At 47.6% G+C, this 27,049-nt stretch overlaps 2 long non-coding RNA genes and 1 gene segment (V, D, J or C); all 3 read left to right on the top strand.

The window, feature by feature from the left end:
* The first annotated feature begins 1,503 nt into the window (after window positions 1-1,503).
* LOC141997048 (uncharacterized) lies at window positions 1,504-10,060 on the top strand. The gene is made up of 3 exons (XR_012641682.1): window positions 1,504-1,686; window positions 3,441-3,564; window positions 8,872-10,060. It is a non-coding gene; the product is annotated as an uncharacterized LOC141997048 (long non-coding RNA).
* A 5,740-nt stretch (window positions 10,061-15,800) lies between these two features.
* On the top strand, window positions 15,801-16,621 carry LOC141997206 (T cell receptor alpha variable 41-like). The segment is given in 2 exon segments: window positions 15,801-15,915; window positions 16,329-16,621. Coding segments are annotated over 2 exon segments (408 nt in total).
* A 10-nt stretch (window positions 16,622-16,631) lies between these two features.
* LOC141997047 (uncharacterized) lies at window positions 16,632-25,188 on the top strand. Its single transcript, XR_012641681.1, has 3 exons — window positions 16,632-16,814; window positions 18,569-18,692; window positions 24,000-25,188. It is a non-coding gene; the product is annotated as an uncharacterized LOC141997047 (long non-coding RNA).
* Window positions 25,189-27,049: the final 1,861 nt, after the last annotated feature.

The following is a 27,049-nucleotide window of genomic DNA, read 5'->3' as shown; positions in this document are numbered from 1 at the left end:
ATTTTCAAAGGAGCCCAAGGGAATTAGGCGCTCAGCTCCCTGTGGAATTCAAGGGAAATTGGGCTACAAACTCCCTCAGAAATCTTTGACCATTCCAGCCTAAAACTGCCTGCATTGGGTATTTCTCTGGCCATATTATCACAGTGTCTACCCACCTCACAATCATCACTTTATTGGCCCACACAATACCCGTGTGAGGTGGGAAAGTTACACCCATTTTATGGCTGAGGATCTGAGGAACAAAAGGGCAGATTTTTAAAGGGCTTTAAGTACCTGGTGGGATTTTTCACAAGTGCCTCGGTGCCAAACACCCTTTGAAATCAATGGGTGTTAGGGGTCCTGGGTGTGTTTGAAAACCCCACTGGGCCACCCTTTAAAAACGTGGCCCTGAGTGATTTGCTGAAAGCCACCCAGAATGTCTGTGGTGGAGGAAGGACTCGAACCCAGGCCTTGGCTAACGTTCTAGCCACTGGACCCTCCTGCCTCATCGCAGCGGGTGCTGTTGAGATATTCCCAAGGAAGCCCCTCTTGCTGGGTGCCTTTGTCTACGCTGGGGGTGTACAGCCGTGAGAGGGCAGCTGAGCTTGTGCAGGAGCAAGCGGCGGCAGTTATAGGATCCTAGGCTGGGGGTGTCACATGATGTGTCTGAGCCTAACAAAACATCAGGCCGAGATGAGCCAGGCACCATTGCACCTCAGTGCCCGGCTGCTACCGGTGCCAGAAATTCACCTCACCCCTCTGGGAATCATGAGGCTGCAAATCCTCTGGGTCTTTCTTCCTTTGCACTGTAAGTTTCTGCTCAGAACACTCTGGGCTCCTCCAAGCCAGCTGCTTCGCTTGTCGGACATTGAGGCAGAAATGACTGGAGACGTATTTGATTCAGTTCCCTGCTCTGTTTGATTCAGAGTTACACCACCTATATATGGGAAAGAGGGGGCTGCCAATGGGACACACTCCGTGTCTGATCTATTTACAGAGTCATCTTGTCCCGGGGTTCTTTGTTAGCATTTCTTGCCTCTTTTCAGACTGGGGAAGATTCTAGGTGGAGAGAGATAGGGTGCATGGGTCAATGGATGGACGGAAAGGTGCTTCAGAGGGAAGGATAGGGAGATAGCACATAGGGAAGAATGGTCAGATAGGTAGACAGACAAAGTAAAACACTCTCACCTATATTTTAACTGGTATTTTGTTTCCCTTCAGTCTCCTGCTGTGAAGCCCAAGTGGATCAGAGCCCCCAGTCGCTGGTTACTTGGGAAGGGGAGGTTGTCACCCTGTCCTGCGCGTTCACCACCAAGTACCAAACCTTCCACTGGTACCAGCAGCTCCCTGGGCGAGGCCTGACCTACCTGCTGGCCGTGAGCCCTCAGGGGAACGCTACCGAGCAGCGGTTCGTGGGGCAGCCCCTGGAAGATGGGAAACGCAGCTCTCTACACATCACCGACTCCCAGCTGGGGGACTCAGGCAGCTACCTCTGTGCAGTGAGAGCACAGTGACACAGGCGGAGCTGGGCTCATGGCAAAAACTCTCATCTTCTGAGAGACAGCTTAGGGCAGGAAATGCAGGGACAGATCCTCAGACGGTGTAAAGCAACATTACTCCATGGAAGCCAATCACAGAATCATAGAAATTAGAACTGGAAGGGACACTGATAGGTTATATAGGTCAGGCTTCTGCACTGAAGCAGGAGTAAGTATTATCTAGACCGTCCCTGACAGGTGTTTGTCTAACCTGGTCTTAAAAATCCCCAGTGATGGAGATTCCACAACTTGCATAGGCAATTTATTCCAGTGCTTAACCACCCTGACAGGGGGCTTTTCCTAACGTCTAAACTAAATCTCCCTTTCTGCAATTTAAGCTCATTACTTCTTGTCCTGTCCTCAGCGGTTAAGGAGAACAATTTATCACCTTCTTCTTTAAAACAACCTTTTACCTACTTGAAGGCTGTTATCATGTCTCCCTTCCTTCTCTTCTCCAGATGAAACATGTAGTTTTTTCCTCTTTTCCCTCATAGATCATGTGTTCTAGACCTTTAATAATTTTTGTTTCTGCCCCCTGGGCTTTATTCACATTTTTCCTGAAGTCTGGTGCCCTAAACTGGTCGCAATACTTGAGTCACAGAATGATGTTCACTTTTTTTGCAACAATATTACAATGCTGACTAATATTTAGTTTGCGATCCACTACAACCCCTAGATCCTTTTCTGCAGTACTCCTTCGAGGGCTGGATTAACTCTTCTGGGGTCCTGGGGCTCTTAGATTTTGTGGGGCCCCTCGGCTCCAGGGTAGGGCCAAAAATGCGGGGTTCAGTATGTGGGAGAAGACTGAGACAGGAGGGTGGGTGTGGGAGGGGTGAGGGATCCAACTGGGGGTGCAGGCTCTACGGTGGGGCTGGGGATGAGGCCTTAGGGGTGCAGGAGGTGGCTCCAGGCTGGGACCAAGGGGTTTGGAGTGTGGGAGGGGGCTCAGGGTAGGAGGATGGGGTGGGAGTGCGGGGTCTGGGAGGGAGTTAGGGTGCGAGAGGGGGCTCAGGGTTGGGGTCTGGGTCCTAGGCAAAAGTTAGGGTTTGGGAGGGGGCTCGGGGTTTTGCTGTGGGGGTCTACCATCTAGAAGGGATTTAGGGTGCTGGAGCAGGCTCAGGGCTTGGGCTCAGGGTAGGGGCTCAGGGTTGGGGTGTGGGGTCTGAGAGGGAATTAGGGTGTGGGAGAGGGCTCAGGGTTGGGTTAGGGGGTTGGGTTGAGGGTCACTTACCTGGGGCAGCTCCCCTTTGTTGTGTGTGTGGAGGGGAACAAGTGGCTCTGCGTGGCCCATGCTGCTGCCCTGGCATGCAGCCTCCACCCCCGCAGCTCCCATTGGCCATGATTCCTGGCCATACTTCCTAACTTTCCTATACATTGGGATGGTTTGCTCTTGTGGCCATAATAATATCCCTCTAGAAAAACTGCCAACTCTCCTGCTCTCTTTTTCCCTATAGACTTGCTTATCAGGGGATCTTACTTACCAATTCTCTGAGTTTTTAAGGGACAGATCCTCAGCTCTTGTAAATTGGCAGTGGTCCATTGGAGCCAATGTAGCCATACCCCCAGCAGGTGTAAATCAGTGTAGAAAATGGGGAATGAAACTGTGTTTGCTTCTGTATCATTCTCGTGATCCTTCAGCTGGGATTCCTCTGAAGCAAAGAACTTCTTCCCACCCCCTCTCTGTCCCAGGGCAGCAGATGGCGCTAGAGGGCTCACCCTCCTCCCCTGCAGACCCTGGTTAATTCCCACAGCCTGAGGTCCGGGCTGTCCTCAATGTACCCAGCCCAGCCCAGTTCACAGAGCTGCTGTTCCCCCCCGGGGCACACAATGAAACAGCAGCCTCTGTAGGCGGAGAATCCTTCCCCCTGAGAAGGCTGAAACCTGAGGGGAGGGAGAATTCTCATTTCCACTGGTCTCCTGCAGACCTTCCACGGATTGACTCTGCCTCGGTATATTCCTCTGCAAGGGAGAGAAGAAACGGAGCTCACCATGGCCTCAGGGAGTGGAACTGCTCTGTGGAGCCTTCTCCCCACCTTTGCTTTTCTCTGTGAGTGAAACAAATATCTTCTCGTTCTAAAGGGTAAAAAGATGCAAACTCTTAAAAGTCAGTGAGGGGCAAGATCTTATAGATGGATAGGTAAATAGTTAGATAGATAGCTCTCCATTACACTATCTAACTATGAGCTACTGCACCCATCAGGGGAGAGGGGCCTGCCAATGGGACATATCGCAGCCTCTGATCTATTTGAACAGTAATATTGCTTTGGAGTTCTTTGTTATCATTCCTTGTCCTGCTTTTTTAAGATTCAGGGAGTGTACAGAGAAGAATAAATAGATGCTGATGGCAAGATCTATACCTAACTGTATAGACAAGTAGATATAGATACTGGGGATAGAACAATAGAGTGATGGATGGAGTCTGCAGAGGGAAGGCTGGATAGATAGATCCATAGATAAAGAGTCAATGTAACACTCTCAGATTCTTTACTTTACCTGCTATTATTTCTTTTCCCTCCAGTCTCCTGCTGTGAAGCCCAAGTGGTTCAGAGCCCCGAGTGGCTGGTTACTGGGGAAGGGGAGGTTTCCACCATGTCCTGCTCTTTCACCAGCACTTACCGAAGCTTCTACTGGTACCAGCAGCTGCCTGGGCAAGGGCCGACCCACCTGTTGACTGCGAGCTCTAATGACAATGTCACTGTGGGGCGGTTCATAGGCGAGCGCCTGGAAAGTGGGAAACGCAGCTCTCTGCACATCACCCACTCCCAGCTGGGGGACTCAAGCAGCCACCTCTGCACGGTGGATGCACAGTGACACAGGCAGAGCTGGGCTCAGGGCAAAAACCCTCAGTCTTTGAGAGACAGCTTAGGGGAGGAGATGCAGGGACATATTCCCAGATGTTGCAAAGCAACAGTAGTCCATGGAAGTCGATCACAGAATCATAGAAATGTAGAACTGGAAGGGACACTGATCAGTCGTAGAGTCCAGTCCCCTGCAGTGAAGCAGGAGTGAATATTATTTAGACCACCCCTGACAGGTGTTTGTCTTAAAAACCTCCAATGATGGAGATCCCACAACCTCCCTAGGCAATTTGTTCCAGTGCTTATCCACCCTGACAGGAAGCTTTTCCTAACGTCTAACCTAAATCTTCCTTGCTGCAATTTAAGCTCATTACTTCTTGTCCTGTCCTCAGTGGTTAAGAAGAACAATTTATCATCTTGTTCTTTAAAATAACCTTTTACCTATTTGAAGACTGTTATCATGTCTCCCCTCCTTCTCTTCTCCAGATGAAACATACACAGTTTTTTCTCTTTTCCCTCACAGATCATGTTTTCTAGACCTTTCATAATTTTTGTGGCTGCCCCCTAGGCTTTGTCCACACTTTTCCTGAAGTGTGGTGCTCAGAACTGGTCACAATACTCCATTGGAGGCCTTATCAGTGCTGAGTGGAGTGGAAGAATTACTTCTCTTGCTTAAGCGGAAAAGAGTCCTCTGGCACCTTATAGACTAACAGACTTATTGGAGTATAAACTTTCATGGGTGAATGCCCACTTCGTCGGATGCATTCTCTTGCTTAAAGCGCTCCAGCTAACACATTCCAGAATTATGTTCATTTTTTTGGCAACCATATTATGTAGCTGACTAATATTTAGTTTGTGATCCACTGTAACTCCCAGGTCCTATTCTGCAATACTCCTTGCTAGGCACTCATCTCACATTTTCTGTTTGTGCAATTGATTCCTAAGTGGAGTACTTTGTATTTGTCCTTATTGAATTTCATCCTATTTAACTCAGACCACTTCTCCAGTTTGTCAAGATAATTCTGAATTCTAATTCTGTCCTCCAAAGTACTTGCAACCCCTCCCAGCTTAGTATCCTTTGCAAACTTTACAAGTGTACTCTCTGTGCCATTGTCCATAAACCATTCATGAAGATATTTCATAGAACAAGACCTGGGACAGATTCCCCATGGGACCCCATTCGATATGCCCTTGTAACTCAACTGTGAACCATTGATAACTATTCTCTGTGTACACTTTTCCAGGCAGTTGTGCACCCATCTTATATAAGATTTGTCTGGGTGATATTTCTCTAATTTGTTTTTGAGAAAGTCAGGTGAGATAGTAGCAAAAGTCTTACTAAAGTTGAGACATATCCCATCTACCACTTCTCCCCTATCCATGAGACTTGTTAAAGAGGGAACTACCTTGGTTTGACATGATTTGTTCTTGACAAATCCATGCTGGCTGTTATTTATTATCTTATTTTCTTCTAGGAGATTACAAATAGATTGTTTGATCATGTTTTGCTACATTATCTTTGCAGACCCTGAAATTAAGCTGACTGGTTTATAATTCCCAGGGTTGTCCATATTCCCTTTTTAAAGACAGGCACTACATTTGTCCTTCTCCAGTCCTCTGTTGTCTCTCCCGTCCTCCATAAGTTCTCAAAGATAATCACTGATGCTCAGAGAACTCTTCATCCAGTTACTAGGATGTATTTCATCAGGTCCTGCCGACTTGAAGACATCTAACTTGTCTAAGTAATTCTTAATTTTTTCTTTTCCTGTTTTAGCCTCAGTTCCTACCCCCATTTACACTCTGACGTCCACTATGTTAGCTGCCCAATCACTTAACTTTTTTGGTGAAAACGGAAACAAAATAGGCATTTAACAATTCAGCCATTGCTGCATTTTCTGTTATTGTCTTTCCATCCTTATTGAGTAGTGGGCCAACCCTGTTCTTGGTCTTCCTCATTCTTCTTGTATATTTGTAAAATACTTTGTTATCCTTTATGACCCTAGCTAGTTTAATGTCATTTTGTGCCTTGGCTTTTCTAATTTGTTCCCGAGATGCTTGTGCTGCTGTTTTTTAATATTTGCTCTCGTTTCTACTGTTTGCCTGTTTCTTTCTTTCTTTTTTTTTTCTTTTTGTTTTTTTGAGCTTCAGGTCATTGAAAACCTCCTGGTTGAGCCAAGGTGGCCTCATACCATACTTCCTAACCTTCCCATACCTTGGGATAGTTTGCTCTTGTGCCCTTCATAATATCTCTCTAAAAACCGCCAACTCTCCTGAACTCTTTCCCCCCCATAGATTTGCTTCCCAGGGGATCTTACCTACCAATTCTCTGAGCTTTCAAGGGGACAGATCCTCAGCTCTTTTGAATTGGCAGTGGTCCATTGGAGTCAATGTAGCCATATCCCCAGCTGCTTTAAATCGGGGTAGGTCCATTGGAGTAAATGCATGTTGAAGAGGTGTATGGCTCTGTATCATTGCCATCCTTCCCCTTGAGAGGCTGTAACCTGAAGGGACAGAAAATTCTCATTTCCACTGGTCTCCTGCAGACCTTTCTCGGATTGACTCTGCTTCAGTATCTGCATCTGCAAGGGAGAGAAGAACAGAGCTCACCATGGCCTCAGAGAGTGGAGCTACTCTGTGGGGCCTTCTCCTCACCTTTGTTTTTCTCTGCGAGTGAAACAAATATTTCCTTGTTCTAGAGGGCAAAAGGATGCAGATTCTTAGATGTCAGTGAGAGTTAAAATCTCTTAGATAGATAGAGAAATGAAGATCTCTCTCTCTCTCTCTCTCTCTCTCTCTCTCTCTCAGAGCTACTGCACCCATTTGTTTCCCTCCAGTCTCCTGCTGTGAAGCCCAAGTGGTTCAGAGCCCCGAGTGGCTGGTTACTGGGGAAGGGGAGGTTTCCACCATGTCCTGCTCTTTCACCAGCACTTACCGAAGCTTCTACTGGTACCAGCAGCTGCCTGGGCAAGGGCCGACACCTGTTGACTGCGAGCTCTAATGACAATGTCACTGTGGGGCGGTTCATAGGCGAGCGCCTGGAAAATGGGAAACGCAGCTCTCTGCACATCACCCACTCCCAGCTGGGGGACTCAAGCAGCTACCTCTGCGCGGTGGATGCACAGTGACACAGGCAGAGCTGGGCTCAGGGCAAAAACCCTCAGTATTTGAGAGACAGCTTAGGGGAGGAGATGCAGGGACATATTCCCAGATGTTGCAAAGCAACAGTAGTCCATGGAAGTCGATCACAGAATCATAGAAATGTAGAACTGGAAGGGACACTGATCAGTCGTAGAGTCCAATCCCATGCACTGAAGAAGGAGTAAGAATTATCGAGACCAGGGCTTCTCAAACCTGGTCCATGGCTTGTTAAGGGTAAGCCCCTGACACGCTGCAAGATGCTTTGTTTACCTGAGCATCTGCAGGTACGGCAGCTTGCAGCTCCCAGTGACCACGGTTCACTGTTTCCAGCCAATGGGAGGTGCAGGAAGTGGTGGCCTGGACCGCGCCGCTTCCCGCAGCTCCCATTGGCCAGGAACGCTGCACCGCAGCCACTGGGAGCTGCGAGCTGCCGTACCTGCAGATGCTCAGGTAAACAAAGCATCTTGCAGCGTGCCAGGGGCTTACCCTGAACAAGCCATGGACCGAGTTTGAGAAGCCCTGGTCTAGGTGATATTTCTTTAGTTTGTTTATGACAAAGTTATGTGAGATTGTATCAAAAGTCTTACTAATGTTGAGAAATATCCCATCTACAGCTTCCCCCCACCCACAAAACTTGTTATTCTGTCAAAGAAGGTTACTACCTTGGTTTGACATGATTTTTTTCTTGGAAAATCCATGTTGACTGTTATTTATTACCTTATTTTCATCTCAGAGGTTACAAATAGATTGACTGATTATTTGCTCCATTATCTTTCCAGATACTGAAATTAAGCCTACTGGTTTATAATTCCCCTCGTTTTCCATATTGCCCTTTTTATAACTAGGTACTATATTTGCCCTTCTCCAGTTCTCTGGTATCTGTCCTGTCCTCCCTAAGTTATCAAAGATAAATTGCTAATGGATTCAGCCAGTTCCTTAAGTATTCTAGGCTGTATTTCATTAGGCCCTGCTATCTTGAAGACACTTAACTTGTCTAAGTAATTCTTAATTTGTTCTTTTCCTGTTTTAGCTCAGATCCTGCCCCATTTACACTGATGTTCACTATGTTAGCTGCCTGATTACTTAACTTTTTTGGGGGGGGGGGAGGGGGGTGGAAACTGAAACAAAAAGGGCATTGAACAATTCAGCCATTGCAGCATTTTCTGTTATACTCTTTCCATCCTTAGTGAGTAATGAGTCTATCCTGTCCTTGGTCTTCCTCTCTGTTCTTATTTATTTGTCAAATACTGCCTTGATATCCTTTATGATCCTAACTAGTTTAATCTCATTTTGTGCCTTGGCCTTTCTAATTTAGTCCCTACATGCTTGTGCGTTTTTAAAAGTATTTGTCCTTTGTAATTTAATCTAGTTTCTGCTTTTTGCCTGACTTTTTTTTTTTTTTTTTTTTTTACTTTCAGGTCATTGAAGACCTCCTGATTAAGCCAAGGTGGCCTCTTACCACAATTCCTAACTTTCCTATTGGTTGGGATAGTTTGCTTTTGTACCCCTATTAATATCTCTCTAAAAAACTGCAAACTCTCCTGCTCTGTTTCTCCCCATAGACCTGCTTCCCAGGGGCTCTTACTTACCAATTGTCTGTGTTTTCAAGGGGTTAGATCTCAGCTTTCCTAACTTGGCAGTGGTCTATTGGCGTCAATGGAGCCATGCCCCCAGCTGATGTAAATCGGCCAAGATCCACAGGAGAAAATGGATGGTGCAGCTGTGCCTGGTTCCGTATCATTCCCATGATAAAAGCTGGAATTCCCCTGTATCAAAGAATTTCTCCCCCGCTTTTCTCTAACCGGACAGCAGATGGCGCTAGAGGGCTCACCCTCCTCCCCTGCAGACCCTGGTTAATTCCCACAGCCTGAGGTCCGGGCTGTCCTCAATGTACCCAGCCCAGCCCAGTTCACAGAGCTGCTGTTCCTCCCCGGGGCACACAATGAAACAGCAGCCTCTATAGGCGGAGAATCCTTCCCCCTGAGAAGACTGAAACCTGAAAGGACAGAAAATTCTCGTTTCCACTGGTCTCCTTCAGACCCTCCTTGGATTGATTCTGCTTCGGTATCTGCATCTGCAAGGGAGAGAAGAAACGGAGCTCACCATGGCCTCAGAGAGTGGAGCTGCTCTGTGGAGCCTTCTCCTCACCTTTGTTTTTCTGTGTGAGTGAAACAAATATTTTCTCGTTCTAAAGGGCACAAAGATGCAGAATCTTGGAAGTCAGTGAGGGACAAGATCTGTTAGCCTTTCTTCATGGCTCTGTCAGTAGGGATCTATCTATCGATCTATCTATCCATCCATCCCCATATACCGCCTCTATCTATCTATCTATCCATCTATCTATCGATCTATCTAAAGAGCTACTGCACAAGTCAGGAGAGAGGGGTCTGCCAATGGGCCATAATTCAGCATCTGATCTATTTGAATAGTAATATTGCGTTGGAGTTATTTGTTAGCATTTCTTGTCCTGCTTTTTAAGATTCGGGACGAGAACAGAGAGAAATATAGAGATGTAGATGGAAAGATCTATATCTATCTGTATTGATATATAGACATGTAGAAATAGATATTGGGCATGGAACAATAGAATGATGGATGGAGGCTGCAGAGGGAAGGCTAGATAGTTAGATCCATAGATAAACAGACAATGTAACACTCTCATATTCTTTATTTTACCTGCTATTATTTTGTTTCCCTGCAGTCTCCCTCTGCGAAGCCCAAGTGGTTCAGAGCCCCGAGTGGCTGATTGCAGGGGAAGGGGAGGTCTCCACACTGTCCTGCTCTTTCACCAGCGCTTACCAAATCTTCTACTGGTACCAGCAGTTGCCTGGGCAAGGGCCGACTCACCTGTTGACCACAAGCTCTAATAACAATGTCACTGTGGGGCGGTTCATAGGCGAGCGCCTGGAAAGTGGGAAACGCAGCTCTCTGCACATCACCGACTCCCAGCTGGGGGACTCAGGCAGCTACCTCTGCGCGGTGGATGCACAGTGACACAGGCAGAGCTGGGCTCAGGGCAAAAACCCTCAGTCTCTGACAGGCAGCTTAGGGGAGGAAATGCAGGGGCAGTTCCCCAGGTGGTTTAAAGCAGCGTAATTCCATGGCAGCCATAGGGACAGATCCTGACCTGTTATAAATGAAAACAGCTCTAGTGAAATCAACGGGGCCATATCGTGAGGACCAGGGGACTGGAACCCAGGCCTTCAGATCCTGGGACAGCTGTGTGAAGATCAGCGTAAATCCGGAGTCACTCCACATGTGTTCATTGTGGTGACTAGATTACAAGAAATCCGAGACACGAATTCATTTTCTTTTCTTTTTTTCCCACGGGATACTTTCTCAAGGAAAGTTCATTTCTAAACATAATCAGAGGGAAACCACCTTCCCTTAAGGGAGCCGAATGCAAAATATCTCTGGCTTCAAAGCTATAAGGTCATCCACGTTTCATTAGCAACAAGAAACAAACAAAACTAACCCCCCCTCCCCCCCCGCGCCCATGAAAGCCAGAACAAAGTTTTCTGCTCCCCCGTATCCCTGTGCCGTTCAGACAAGAACCCGGGAGGGGGCTCTCCAGAACTGAGACCACTTTCTGGTTGGTCTATAAATCCAGTTTTTTTCTCTCCACTTCCTCCGTTAAGCCTCACCCCAACCCCTCCAGTCCCGGACCCTGCGAGACTTTTTAGCAGCTCAGCGCAAAGGCAGCTACCAACCAAGCACAGAGAGGTTTGGTGCTTGACACAAAAAGTCACAATTTAATTCGGAGCGGAAGCAGCGTTCCCGGATTCCTTCAGCCCTCAGAAGACAGAGGCCGGCTTCCCTCTGCGAGAAGAGCTTAATTAATTTCTTTTAACATTGCTGGGGGCTGGGGGTGCCTGAGTGGAGAGAAAACGGAGCTGCTCCTCTTGCAGAAGCGCAGAGACACCGAATCTTCATTGAGAGGATGCTTAAAACCCTGGTCTCCATGACTGCGCTGCTCCTTGTTTCCAGTGAGTCAGATTCCCACGTGGCATTTCTGGGCATTATTCCCCCCTTAATTTATCAATTTTCACCTGTGTCCAGGTGTCCTTCTCGGCGACACTTCACGCTGCTGCTTCTGCTGCTGCCAGTTTCCCTGTCTGTGTCTGGGGGATTTTTCATGCTGTGGTTTTCTTTTATTCCCAGGCGGAGCGGTGGACGGGAAGGTTTCTCAGCCTGCTGCGCTGCTTTTCCTGGCGGGGGGCAGGGCTGACCTCCCCTGTAACCACAGTGTCGCTGGCTACGAGAGAATTTTTTGGTACTATCAGCGCCCCGGAGCTACCCCTCGAGCTGTGATCTCTGGCTACAACTCCGCGGAGACGTCGGAGCGGTTTGAACTGTCCATTGACCCCTCCGGCCGGTCCGCCGCGCTGCGCATCACCAAGGTGGCGGTGGAGGACTCGGGGGTGTATTACTGCGCCGTGAGAGGCACAGCGAGAGGAAATGCAGGGCGAGCTGAACAAAAACCTCCCCGAGTCTGCGGGCTTGTCTACACTGCCAAGTTTTGTCAACAAAACTGCCTTTTGGCAGCAAAATAGCGAGAGCGTACACACTGCCCTGCAACGGGACTTTGTCGGAAAAAAACACTCAATTTTGGAGACAATAAACTTCCACCCCTGCGAGGGCTTCTCTACACTACCAAGTTTTGTCGATGTCATCATGAAAAAATCGACAAAAGCAAAGGCACCAAAGCGTGTCTAGATTTTCTCCCTCTGTCGACAGATCATGTCCACATTCGGGGCACCATTGTCAGCAGTCTGAGCAACGCACTGTGCGTATGAATCCCACAGCGCCTGGTGACACCATCTGCCCATAGGTGTTGTGGGAAGGCAGAAATGGAGAACGGCACATCCTGGGACGTGCAAAATGTCCCATCATGCACTGCTTTCTGTCCCAGCCCTCCAAGGGTTTCCGGCTTCCTTTCGCACCATTTTTCCAGCGGTCCGTCTTTCTAGTGCGCGCCAGCATCTGCAGTGAGAGAGGATGGATCCCGCGCTTCTCTCCTATGCACTGTCAGCTGCCATAAGGACACTGCGCATGGCAGCACAGTTACTCGTTAAGTTAATGACAGAGGACAACCCGCAGGCACCCGAGTGTGATATGGACGGCAGCAACTTATCAGTGCTTTTGGCATTCACAGAGCAGCTGCATACGGTAGACCGTTGCTTTTTGGGCTAGGGAAACAAGCACTGATGGGTGGGATCGCATTGTCATGCAGGTGTGGGATGAAGACCAGCGGGTACAGAACCTTAGGATGCACCTTCCTGGAGCTCTGTGCTGAGCTGTCCCCCGACCTGCGGCGCAAGGACACCAGGCTGAGAGCTGCCCTGTCCGTAGAGAAGCGTGTTGCAATTGCTGTGTGGAAGCTGGCGAATTCAAACTGCTACCGGTCAGTTGCAAATCAATTTGGAGTGGGAAAGTCCACTGTTGGGGCTGTATTACTTCAAGTCTACAGGGCAATAAATCATATCCTGCTATGGAGGACCGTGACTCTGGGAAATGTGCATGAAATAGTGGATGACTTTGCAGAGATGGGTTTCCCTAACTGTGGCGGGCCGATTGATGGCACATACATTCCAATTTTAGCCACAGACCACCTTGCCTCAGAGTACATCAATAGGAAGGGATACTTCTCCATGGTGTTGCAGGTGCTTGTGGAGCCCTGAACAAAAACCTGACACCTCTCTCTACTGTAAGAAACTGACTCCTGCAGGTGAAGTTAGGAGGCGAGCACTGGCAGGAAAGGGGTGTGGGGGTGGGGGAAGGGCTATGAAGTGGGGTGAGACCTGCCACAGTTGGGTTTCTGGAGAAGAAAACCTCTTCCTGATTTCTGGGAAAAGGCGGCACCAGAATGGCACTCAGAAATTCGGGGCAAAGAGGAGATGGAACAAGACAAAAGCAGAATAAGATCCCATGGCTGGAAGCTGGAGTGAGACAAATTAAGACTAGAAAGAAAGTGCACATTTTTAACAGTGAGGGTAATTAAACACTGAAACAACTGACCCAGGGACACAGTGGATTCTCCATCATTTGAAGTCTTTAAATCAAGACTGGGTGTCTTTCCTCTAGGTCAGCCACAAGATATGGGCTGGGTGCGGGTATCCCTGAGTATCCTTCTCTGGCTTGTGTTAAAGCAGGAGGTCAGACTAGATGATCACAAAGGTCTCTTCTCACTTTAGGATCTATCCATCAGTCAATCTATTAATATCTCACTGTGGGCTGGGGAAGTATGGGCTGGGTTCCTTGTGGATCTATTCAGAACTAATGGTTGCTGGGCATTTAATTCCCCTAGGCTCCTTTGAAAAGCCTAGTTGAAATTCCATCCTGGGTTGACATTTAACCCAAGGGACACTTAACCCTCACTTCTGGACTTAACTGGCACTTAGGGCTCTGCACAGGGGCAAACATCATGGTATGCTCAGAGGAGCTCAGTTATTCCTGGAAAGAGAACTCCCAGATTTATACTGAGGCTGGCATTCTCAAAAAGGCCTAGGGGATTTAGAGGATCAACTTCCATTGAAATTCAAAAGTATTTGGGCATCTAGTTCCCTTAGGCTGCTTTGGAAATGTGGGTACTCAAGCTGCATGAATTTTAATGGGAATCGGGCATCTTTTTCTCTTAGGCTAGTTTCAAACTCTCAGCCTGCATGTTCAAATCACAGGAACTACAAACTGCATTGAAAGTGGACGGTTCCCCATCACCTAAAACCGAGAGCGAAGTAACAGAAATCCCTCAGGCCCTGCTGGGTTGATCTGAAAAGAAAATGTAATAAAAATGTGGCAAACCCTGTTCTGAAAGCAAACAAACAGGCTTGTGGTCACGTGCTGCCATCTGGAGGCCATTGCGTTGCACTTTGACAGCTGCAGGAATTAATGAAAATTTGTGCAGGAGTTTTCCCCACTGTTTTACTACCAAATATAAAGGCACATCCTTATTTCAGCCTGGACATTGAAATGTCATTTAGACACATAACTACTTATGTGTTTCACGGTCACAGACACAAACACAAAATCTCTGTCACACACACTCACAAAGTTACTCTCTTTCTTCTCTGTCTCTCATACACACACACACAATTTCTACATAAGTGAACTCACAATTCACACGCACAAACAAGTCACGCACTCCCAGAATAACACATATACCAAATTTGCTCTTACATACAACAAACAGCCACACAATCACTCATACACAACCTTCAAATTCATAAAGTGACACACACACTCACACACATCCCAAACTCACTCATGCATGCAGATCAAACATAAATGTACTCTCTCAAAGTCTTGCACACAACTCTCTCTCTCTCTCTCTCTCTCTCTCTCACACACACACACACACACACACACACATTCGTTTATCTGCTGCAACCTGGTCATTTCTGGCCTTCTTGATATCAGAAATATTTGAAAATCTGTCCCCTTATTTCCTCTGACTGAGAATAACTATTGCTAGACTCCTTAACTTCATAAAAACTCAAGAAATGTGCCATTGTGAGGCTAGGTGGCCAAATGTCACTGAAATTCAACAGGACATGGGTTCCTAAATCCCTTTGGTTCCTTTGAAAATCCCAGGCTAAATCCAGTCATGTCTGTCTGCTGCTGAGATACTGCAGGGGTTGGGTCGGGGGGTGGGATGGGACAAAAACGCTTTTAAAATATTTTCAAAGGAGCCCAAGGGAATTAGGCGCTCAGCTCCCTGTGGAATTCAAGGGAAATTGGGCTACAAACTCCCTCAGAAATCTTTGACCATTCCAGCCTAAAACTGCCTGCATTGGGTATTTCTCTGGCCATATTATCACAGTGTCTACCCACCTCACAATCATCACTTTATTGGCCCACACAATACCCGTGTGAGGTGGGAAAGTTACACCCATTTTATGGCTGAGGATCTGAGGAACAAAAGGGCAGATTTTTAAAGGGCTTTAAGTACCTGGTGGGATTTTTCACAAGTGCCTCGGTGCCAAACACCCTTTGAAATCAATGGGTGTTAGGGGTCCTGGGTGTGTTTGAAAACCCCACTGGGCCACCCTTTAAAAACGTGGCCCTGAGTGATTTGCTGAAAGCCACCCAGAATGTCTGTGGTGGAGGAAGGACTCGAACCCAGGCCTTGGCTAACGTTCTAGCCACTGGACCCTCCTGCCTCATCGCAGCGGGTGCTGTTGAGATATTCCCAAGGAAGCCCCTCTTGCTGGGTGCCTTTGTCTACGCTGGGGGTGTACAGCCGTGAGAGGGCAGCTGAGCTTGTGCAGGAGCAAGCGGCGGCAGTTATAGGATCCTAGGCTGGGGGTGTCACATGATGTGTCTGAGCCTAACAAAACATCAGGCCGAGATGAGCCAGGCACCATTGCACCTCAGTGCCCGGCTGCTACCGGTGCCAGAAATTCACCTCACCCCTCTGGGAATCATGAGGCTGCAAATCCTCTGGGTCTTTCTTCCTTTGCACTGTAAGTTTCTGCTCAGAACACTCTGGGCTCCTCCAAGCCAGCTGCTTCGCTTGTCGGACATTGAGGCAGAAATGACTGGAGACGTATTTGATTCAGTTCCCTGCTCTGTTTGATTCAGAGTTACACCACCTATATATGGGAAAGAGGGGGCTGCCAATGGGACACACTCCGTGTCTGATCTATTTACAGAGTCATCTTGTCCCGGGGTTCTTTGTTAGCATTTCTTGCCTCTTTTCAGACTGGGGAAGATTCTAGGTGGAGAGAGATAGGGTGCATGGGTCAATGGATGGACGGAAAGGTGCTTCAGAGGGAAGGATAGGGAGATAGCACATAGGGAAGAATGGTCAGATAGGTAGACAGACAAAGTAAAACACTCTCACCTATATTTTAACTGGTATTTTGTTTCCCTTCAGTCTCCTGCTGTGAAGCCCAAGTGGATCAGAGCCCCCAGTCGCTGGTTACTTGGGAAGGGGAGGTTGTCACCCTGTCCTGCGCGTTCACCACCAAGTACCAAACCTTCCACTGGTACCAGCAGCTCCCTGGGCGAGGCCTGACCTACCTGCTGGCCGTGAGCCCTCAGGGGAACGCTACCGAGCAGCGGTTCGTGGGGCAGCCCCTGGAAGATGGGAAACACAGCTCTCTACACATCACCGACTCCCAGCTGGGGGACTCAGGCAGCTACCTCTGTGCAGTGAGAGCACAGTGACACAGGCGGAGCTGGGCTCATGGCAAAAACTCTCATCTTCTGAGAGACAGCTTAGGGCAGGAAATGCAGGGACAGATCCTCAGACGGTGTAAAGCAACATTACTCCATGGAAGCCAATCACAGAATCATAGAAATTAGAACTGGAAGGGACACTGATAGGTTATATAGGTCAGGCTTCTGCACTGAAGCAGGAGTAAGTATTATCTAGACCGTCCCTGACAGGTGTTTGTCTAACCTGGTCTTAAAAATCCCCAGTGATGGAGATTCCACAACTTGCATAGGCAATTTATTCCAGTGCTTAACCACCCTGACAGGGGGCTTTTCCTAACGTCTAAACTAAATCTCCCTTTCTGCAATTTAAGCTCATTACTTCTTGTCCTGTCCTCAGCGGTTAAGGAGAACAATTTATCACCTTCTTCTTTAAAACAACCTTTTACCTACTTGAAGGCTGTTATCATGTCTCCCTTCCTTCTCTTCTCCAGATGAAACATGTAGTTTTTTCCTCTTTTCCCTCATAGATCATGTGTTCTAGACCTTTAATAATTTTTGTTTCTGCCCCCTGGGCTTTATTCACATTTTTCCTGAAGTCTGGTGCCCTAAACTGGTCGCAATACTTGAGTCACAGAATGATGTTCACTTTTTTTGCAACAATATTACAATGCTGACTAATATTTAGTTTGCGATCCACTACAACCCCTAGATCCTTTTCTGCAGTACTCCTTCGAGGGCTGGATTAACTCTTCTGGGGTCCTGGGGCTCTTAGATTTTGTGGGGCCCCTCGGCTCCAGGGTAGGGCCAAAAATGCGGGGTTCAGTATGTGGGAGAAGACTGAGACAGGAGGGTGGGTGTGGGAGGGGTGAGGGATCCAACTGGGGGTGCAGGCTCTACGGTGGGGCTGGGGATGAGGCCTTAGGGGTGCAGGAGGTGGCTCCAGGCTGGGACCAAGGGGTTTGGAGTGTGGGAGGGGGCTCAGGGTAGGAGGATGGGGTGGGAGTGCGGGGTCTGGGAGGGAGTTAGGGTGCGAGAGGGGGCTCAGGGTTGGGGTCTGGGTCCTAGGCAAAAGTTAGGGTTTGGGAGGGGGCTCGGGGTTTTGCTGTGGGGGTCTACCATCTAGAAGGGATTTAGGGTGCTGGAGCAGGCTCAGGGCTTGGGCTCAGGGTAGGGGCTCAGGGTTGGGGTGTGGGGTCTGAGAGGGAATTAGGGTGTGGGAGAGGGCTCAGGGTTGGGTTAGGGGGTTGGGTTGAGGGTCACTTACCTGGGGCAGCTCCCCTTTGTTGTGTGTGTGGAGGGGAACAAGTGGCTCTGCGTGGCCCATGCTGCTGCCCTGGCATGCAGCCTCCACCCCCGCAGCTCCCATTGGCCATGATTCCTGGCCATACTTCCTAACTTTCCTATACATTGGGATGGTTTGCTCTTGTGGCCATAATAATATCCCTCTAGAAAAACTGCCAACTCTCCTGCTCTCTTTTTCCCTATAGACTTGCTTATCAGGGGATCTTACTTACCAATTCTCTGAGTTTTTAAGGGACAGATCCTCAGCTCTTGTAAATTGGCAGTGGTCCATTGGAGCCAATGTAGCCATACCCCCAGCAGGTGTAAATCAGTGTAGAAAATGGGGAATGAAACTGTGTTTGCTTCTGTATCATTCTCGTGATCCTTCAGCTGGGATTCCTCTGAAGCAAAGAACTTCTTCCCACCCCCTCTCTGTCCCAGGGCAGCAGATGGCGCTAGAGGGCTCACCCTCCTCCCCTGCAGACCCTGGTTAATTCCCACAGCCTGAGGTCCGGGCTGTCCTCAATGTACCCAGCCCAGCCCAGTTCACAGAGCTGCTGTTCCCCCCCGGGGCACACAATGAAACAGCAGCCTCTGTAGGCGGAGAATCCTTCCCCCTGAGAAGGCTGAAACCTGAGGGGAGGGAGAATTCTCATTTCCACTGGTCTCCTGCAGACCTTCCACGGATTGACTCTGCCTCGGTATATTCCTCTGCAAGGGAGAGAAGAAACGGAGCTCACCATGGCCTCAGGGAGTGGAACTGCTCTGTGGAGCCTTCTCCCCACCTTTGCTTTTCTCTGTGAGTGAAACAAATATCTTCTCGTTCTAAAGGGTAAAAAGATGCAAACTCTTAAAAGTCAGTGAGGGGCAAGATCTTATAGATGGATAGGTAAATAGTTAGATAGATAGCTCTCCATTACACTATCTAACTATGAGCTACTGCACCCATCAGGGGAGAGGGGCCTGCCAATGGGACATATCGCAGCCTCTGATCTATTTGAACAGTAATATTGCTTTGGAGTTCTTTGTTATCATTCCTTGTCCTGCTTTTTTAAGATTCAGGGAGTGTACAGAGAAGAATAAATAGATGCTGATGGCAAGATCTATACCTAACTGTATAGACAAGTAGATATAGATACTGGGGATAGAACAATAGAGTGATGGATGGAGTCTGCAGAGGGAAGGCTGGATAGATAGATCCATAGATAAAGAGTCAATGTAACACTCTCAGATTCTTTACTTTACCTGCTATTATTTCTTTTCCCTCCAGTCTCCTGCTGTGAAGCCCAAGTGGTTCAGAGCCCCGAGTGGCTGGTTACTGGGGAAGGGGAGGTTTCCACCATGTCCTGCTCTTTCACCAGCACTTACCGAAGCTTCTACTGGTACCAGCAGCTGCCTGGGCAAGGGCCGACCCACCTGTTGACTGCGAGCTCTAATGACAATGTCACTGTGGGGCGGTTCATAGGCGAGCGCCTGGAAAGTGGGAAACGCAGCTCTCTGCACATCACCCACTCCCAGCTGGGGGACTCAAGCAGCCACCTCTGCACGGTGGATGCACAGTGACACAGGCAGAGCTGGGCTCAGGGCAAAAACCCTCAGTCTTTGAGAGACAGCTTAGGGGAGGAGATGCAGGGACATATTCCCAGATGTTGCAAAGCAACAGTAGTCCATGGAAGTCGATCACAGAATCATAGAAATGTAGAACTGGAAGGGACACTGATCAGTCGTAGAGTCCAGTCCCCTGCAGTGAAGCAGGAGTGAATATTATTTAGACCACCCCTGACAGGTGTTTGTCTTAAAAACCTCCAATGATGGAGATCCCACAACCTCCCTAGGCAATTTGTTCCAGTGCTTATCCACCCTGACAGGAAGCTTTTCCTAACGTCTAACCTAAATCTTCCTTGCTGCAATTTAAGCTCATTACTTCTTGTCCTGTCCTCAGTGGTTAAGAAGAACAATTTATCATCTTGTTCTTTAAAATAACCTTTTACCTATTTGAAGACTGTTATCATGTCTCCCCTCCTTCTCTTCTCCAGATGAAACATACACAGTTTTTTCTCTTTTCCCTCACAGATCATGTTTTCTAGACCTTTCATAATTTTTGTGGCTGCCCCCTAGGCTTTGTCCACACTTTTCCTGAAGTGTGGTGCTCAGAACTGGTCACAATACTCCATTGGAGGCCTTATCAGTGCTGAGTGGAGTGGAAGAATTACTTCTCTTGCTTAAGCGGAAAAGAGTCCTCTGGCACCTTATAGACTAACAGACTTATTGGAGTATAAACTTTCATGGGTGAATGCCCACTTCGTCGGATGCATTCTCTTGCTTAAAGCGCTCCAGCTAACACATTCCAGAATTATGTTCATTTTTTTGGCAACCATATTATGTAGCTGACTAATATTTAGTTTGTGATCCACTGTAACTCCCAGGTCCTATTCTGCAATACTCCTTGCTAGGCACTCATCTCACATTTTCTGTTTGTGCAATTGATTCCTAAGTGGAGTACTTTGTATTTGTCCTTATTGAATTTCATCCTATTTAACTCAGACCACTTCTCCAGTTTGTCAAGATAATTCTGAATTCTAATTCTGTCCTCCAAAGTACTTGCAACCCCTCCCAGCTTAGTATCCTTTGCAAACTTTACAAGTGTACTCTCTGTGCCATTGTCCATAAACCATTCATGAAGATATTTCATAGAACAAGACCTGGGACAGATTCCCCATGGGACCCCATTCGATATGCCCTTGTAACTCAACTGTGAACCATTGATAACTATTCTCTGTGTACACTTTTCCAGGCAGTTGTGCACCCATCTTATATAAGATTTGTCTGGGTGATATTTCTCTAATTTGTTTTTGAGAAAGTCAGGTGAGATAGTAGCAAAAGTCTTACTAAAGTTGAGACATATCCCATCTACCACTTCTCCCCTATCCATGAGACTTGTTAAAGAGGGAACTACCTTGGTTTGACATGATTTGTTCTTGACAAATCCATGCTGGCTGTTATTTATTATCTTATTTTCTTCTAGGAGATTACAAATAGATTGTTTGATCATGTTTTGCTACATTATCTTTGCAGACCCTGAAATTAAGCTGACTGGTTTATAATTCCCAGGGTTGTCCATATTCCCTTTTTAAAGACAGGCACTACATTTGTCCTTCTCCAGTCCTCTGTTGTCTCTCCCGTCCTCCATAAGTTCTCAAAGATAATCACTGATGCTCAGAGAACTCTTCATCCAGTTACTAGGATGTATTTCATCAGGTCCTGCCGACTTGAAGACATCTAACTTGTCTAAGTAATTCTTAATTTTTTCTTTTCCTGTTTTAGCCTCAGTTCCTACCCCCATTTACACTCTGACGTCCACTATGTTAGCTGCCCAATCACTTAACTTTTTTGGTGAAAACGGAAACAAAATAGGCATTTAACAATTCAGCCATTGCTGCATTTTCTGTTATTGTCTTTCCATCCTTATTGAGTAGTGGGCCAACCCTGTTCTTGGTCTTCCTCATTCTTCTTGTATATTTGTAAAATACTTTGTTATCCTTTATGACCCTAGCTAGTTTAATGTCATTTTGTGCCTTGGCTTTTCTAATTTGTTCCCGAGATGCTTGTGCTGCTGTTTTTTAATATTTGCTCTCGTTTCTACTGTTTGCCTGTTTCTTTCTTTCTTTTTTTTTTCTTTTTGTTTTTTTGAGCTTCAGGTCATTGAAAACCTCCTGGTTGAGCCAAGGTGGCCTCATACCATACTTCCTAACCTTCCCATACCTTGGGATAGTTTGCTCTTGTGCCCTTCATAATATCTCTCTAAAAACCGCCAACTCTCCTGAACTCTTTCCCCCCCATAGATTTGCTTCCCAGGGGATCTTACCTACCAATTCTCTGAGCTTTCAAGGGGACAGATCCTCAGCTCTTTTGAATTGGCAGTGGTCCATTGGAGTCAATGTAGCCATATCCCCAGCTGCTTTAAATCGGGGTAGGTCCATTGGAGTAAATGCATGTTGAAGAGGTGTATGGCTCTGTATCATTGCCATCCTTCCCCTTGAGAGGCTGTAACCTGAAGGGACAGAAAATTCTCATTTCCACTGGTCTCCTGCAGACCTTTCTCGGATTGACTCTGCTTCAGTATCTGCATCTGCAAGGGAGAGAAGAACAGAGCTCACCATGGCCTCAGAGAGTGGAGCTACTCTGTGGGGCCTTCTCCTCACCTTTGTTTTTCTCTGCGAGTGAAACAAATATTTCCTTGTTCTAGAGGGCAAAAGGATGCAGATTCTTAGATGTCAGTGAGAGTTAAAATCTCTTAGATAGATAGAGAAATGAAGATCTCTCTCTCTCTCTCTCTCTCTCTCTCTCTCTCTCAGAGCTACTGCACCCATTTGTTTCCCTCCAGTCTCCTGCTGTGAAGCCCAAGTGGTTCAGAGCCCCGAGTGGCTGGTTACTGGGGAAGGGGAGGTTTCCACCATGTCCTGCTCTTTCACCAGCACTTACCGAAGCTTCTACTGGTACCAGCAGCTGCCTGGGCAAGGGCCGACACCTGTTGACTGCGAGCTCTAATGACAATGTCACTGTGGGGCGGTTCATAGGCGAGCGCCTGGAAAATGGGAAACGCAGCTCTCTGCACATCACCCACTCCCAGCTGGGGGACTCAAGCAGCTACCTCTGCGCGGTGGATGCACAGTGACACAGGCAGAGCTGGGCTCAGGGCAAAAACCCTCAGTATTTGAGAGACAGCTTAGGGGAGGAGATGCAGGGACATATTCCCAGATGTTGCAAAGCAACAGTAGTCCATGGAAGTCGATCACAGAATCATAGAAATGTAGAACTGGAAGGGACACTGATCAGTCGTAGAGTCCAATCCCATGCACTGAAGAAGGAGTAAGAATTATCGAGACCAGGGCTTCTCAAACCTGGTCCATGGCTTGTTAAGGGTAAGCCCCTGACACGCTGCAAGATGCTTTGTTTACCTGAGCATCTGCAGGTACGGCAGCTTGCAGCTCCCAGTGACCACGGTTCACTGTTTCCAGCCAATGGGAGGTGCAGGAAGTGGTGGCCTGGACCGCGCCGCTTCCCGCAGCTCCCATTGGCCAGGAACGCTGCACCGCAGCCACTGGGAGCTGCGAGCTGCCGTACCTGCAGATGCTCAGGTAAACAAAGCATCTTGCAGCGTGCCAGGGGCTTACCCTGAACAAGCCATGGACCGAGTTTGAGAAGCCCTGGTCTAGGTGATATTTCTTTAGTTTGTTTATGACAAAGTTATGTGAGATTGTATCAAAAGTCTTACTAATGTTGAGAAATATCCCATCTACAGCTTCCCCCCACCCACAAAACTTGTTATTCTGTCAAAGAAGGTTACTACCTTGGTTTGACATGATTTTTTTCTTGGAAAATCCATGTTGACTGTTATTTATTACCTTATTTTCATCTCAGAGGTTACAAATAGATTGACTGATTATTTGCTCCATTATCTTTCCAGATACTGAAATTAAGCCTACTGGTTTATAATTCCCCTCGTTTTCCATATTGCCCTTTTTATAACTAGGTACTATATTTGCCCTTCTCCAGTTCTCTGGTATCTGTCCTGTCCTCCCTAAGTTATCAAAGATAAATTGCTAATGGATTCAGCCAGTTCCTTAAGTATTCTAGGCTGTATTTCATTAGGCCCTGCTATCTTGAAGACACTTAACTTGTCTAAGTAATTCTTAATTTGTTCTTTTCCTGTTTTAGCTCAGATCCTGCCCCATTTACACTGATGTTCACTATGTTAGCTGCCTGATTACTTAACTTTTTTGGGGGGGGGGGAGGGGGGTGGAAACTGAAACAAAAAGGGCATTGAACAATTCAGCCATTGCAGCATTTTCTGTTATACTCTTTCCATCCTTAGTGAGTAATGAGTCTATCCTGTCCTTGGTCTTCCTCTCTGTTCTTATTTATTTGTCAAATACTGCCTTGATATCCTTTATGATCCTAACTAGTTTAATCTCATTTTGTGCCTTGGCCTTTCTAATTTAGTCCCTACATGCTTGTGCGTTTTTAAAAGTATTTGTCCTTTGTAATTTAATCTAGTTTCTGCTTTTTGCCTGACTTTTTTTTTTTTTTTTTTTTTTACTTTCAGGTCATTGAAGACCTCCTGATTAAGCCAAGGTGGCCTCTTACCACAATTCCTAACTTTCCTATTGGTTGGGATAGTTTGCTTTTGTACCCCTATTAATATCTCTCTAAAAAACTGCAAACTCTCCTGCTCTGTTTCTCCCCATAGACCTGCTTCCCAGGGGCTCTTACTTACCAATTGTCTGTGTTTTCAAGGGGTTAGATCTCAGCTTTCCTAACTTGGCAGTGGTCTATTGGCGTCAATGGAGCCATGCCCCCAGCTGATGTAAATCGGCCAAGATCCACAGGAGAAAATGGATGGTGCAGCTGTGCCTGGTTCCGTATCATTCCCATGATAAAAGCTGGAATTCCCCTGTATCAAAGAATTTCTCCCCCGCTTTTCTCTAACCGGACAGCAGATGGCGCTAGAGGGCTCACCCTCCTCCCCTGCAGACCCTGGTTAATTCCCACAGCCTGAGGTCCGGGCTGTCCTCAATGTACCCAGCCCAGCCCAGTTCACAGAGCTGCTGTTCCTCCCCGGGGCACACAATGAAACAGCAGCCTCTATAGGCGGAGAATCCTTCCCCCTGAGAAGACTGAAACCTGAAAGGACAGAAAATTCTCGTTTCCACTGGTCTCCTTCAGACCCTCCTTGGATTGATTCTGCTTCGGTATCTGCATCTGCAAGGGAGAGAAGAAACGGAGCTCACCATGGCCTCAGAGAGTGGAGCTGCTCTGTGGAGCCTTCTCCTCACCTTTGTTTTTCTGTGTGAGTGAAACAAATATTTTCTCGTTCTAAAGGGCACAAAGATGCAGAATCTTGGAAGTCAGTGAGGGACAAGATCTGTTAGCCTTTCTTCATGGCTCTGTCAGTAGGGATCTATCTATCGATCTATCTATCCATCCATCCCCATATACCGCCTCTATCTATCTATCTATCCATCTATCTATCGATCTATCTAAAGAGCTACTGCACAAGTCAGGAGAGAGGGGTCTGCCAATGGGCCATAATTCAGCATCTGATCTATTTGAATAGTAATATTGCGTTGGAGTTATTTGTTAGCATTTCTTGTCCTGCTTTTTAAGATTCGGGACGAGAACAGAGAGAAATATAGAGATGTAGATGGAAAGATCTATATCTATCTGTATTGATATATAGACATGTAGAAATAGATATTGGGCATGGAACAATAGAATGATGGATGGAGGCTGCAGAGGGAAGGCTAGATAGTTAGATCCATAGATAAACAGACAATGTAACACTCTCATATTCTTTATTTTACCTGCTATTATTTTGTTTCCCTGCAGTCTCCCTCTGCGAAGCCCAAGTGGTTCAGAGCCCCGAGTGGCTGATTGCAGGGGAAGGGGAGGTCTCCACACTGTCCTGCTCTTTCACCAGCGCTTACCAAATCTTCTACTGGTACCAGCAGTTGCCTGGGCAAGGGCCGACTCACCTGTTGACCACAAGCTCTAATAACAATGTCACTGTGGGGCGGTTCATAGGCGAGCGCCTGGAAAGTGGGAAACGCAGCTCTCTGCACATCACCGACTCCCAGCTGGGGGACTCAGGCAGCTACCTCTGCGCGGTGGATGCACAGTGACACAGGCAGAGCTGGGCTCAGGGCAAAAACCCTCAGTCTCTGACAGGCAGCTTAGGGGAGGAAATGCAGGGGCAGTTCCCCAGGTGGTTTAAAGCAGCGTAATTCCATGGCAGCCATAGGGACAGATCCTGACCTGTTATAAATGAAAACAGCTCTAGTGAAATCAACGGGGCCATATCGTGAGGACCAGGGGACTGGAACCCAGGCCTTCAGATCCTGGGACAGCTGTGTGAAGATCAGCGTAAATCCGGAGTCACTCCACATGTGTTCATTGTGGTGACTAGATTACAAGAAATCCGAGACACGAATTCATTTTCTTTTCTTTTTTTCCCACGGGATACTTTCTCAAGGAAAGTTCATTTCTAAACATAATCAGAGGGAAACCACCTTCCCTTAAGGGAGCCGAATGCAAAATATCTCTGGCTTCAAAGCTATAAGGTCATCCACGTTTCATTAGCAACAAGAAACAAACAAAACTAACCCCCCCTCCCCCCCCGCGCCCATGAAAGCCAGAACAAAGTTTTCTGCTCCCCCGTATCCCTGTGCCGTTCAGACAAGAACCCGGGAGGGGGCTCTCCAGAACTGAGACCACTTTCTGGTTGGTCTATAAATCCAGTTTTTTTCTCTCCACTTCCTCCGTTAAGCCTCACCCCAACCCCTCCAGTCCCGGACCCTGCGAGACTTTTTAGCAGCTCAGCGCAAAGGCAGCTACCAACCAAGCACAGAGAGGTTTGGTGCTTGACACAAAAAGTCACAATTTAATTCGGAGCGGAAGCAGCGTTCCCGGATTCCTTCAGCCCTCAGAAGACAGAGGCCGGCTTCCCTCTGCGAGAAGAGCTTAATTAATTTCTTTTAACATTGCTGGGGGCTGGGGGTGCCTGAGTGGAGAGAAAACGGAGCTGCTCCTCTTGCAGAAGCGCAGAGACACCGAATCTTCATTGAGAGGATGCTTAAAACCCTGGTCTCCATGACTGCGCTGCTCCTTGTTTCCAGTGAGTCAGATTCCCACGTGGCATTTCTGGGCATTATTCCCCCCTTAATTTATCAATTTTCACCTGTGTCCAGGTGTCCTTCTCGGCGACACTTCACGCTGCTGCTTCTGCTGCTGCCAGTTTCCCTGTCTGTGTCTGGGGGATTTTTCATGCTGTGGTTTTCTTTTATTCCCAGGCGGAGCGGTGGACGGGAAGGTTTCTCAGCCTGCTGCGCTGCTTTTCCTGGCGGGGGGCAGGGCTGACCTCCCCTGTAACCACAGTGTCGCTGGCTACGAGAGAATTTTTTGGTACTATCAGCGCCCCGGAGCTACCCCTCGAGCTGTGATCTCTGGCTACAACTCCGCGGAGACGTCGGAGCGGTTTGAACTGTCCATTGACCCCTCCGGCCGGTCCGCCGCGCTGCGCATCACCAAGGTGGCGGTGGAGGACTCGGGGGTGTATTACTGCGCCGTGAGAGGCACAGCGAGAGGAAATGCAGGGCG

Source organism: Natator depressus, chromosome 13 (genome assembly GCF_965152275.1).
Source record: "Natator depressus isolate rNatDep1 chromosome 13, rNatDep2.hap1, whole genome shotgun sequence".
In the NCBI taxonomy this organism is placed as follows: domain Eukaryota; kingdom Metazoa; phylum Chordata; order Testudines; family Cheloniidae; genus Natator; species Natator depressus.
This window is presented reverse-complemented; position numbering and strand designations above follow the sequence as displayed.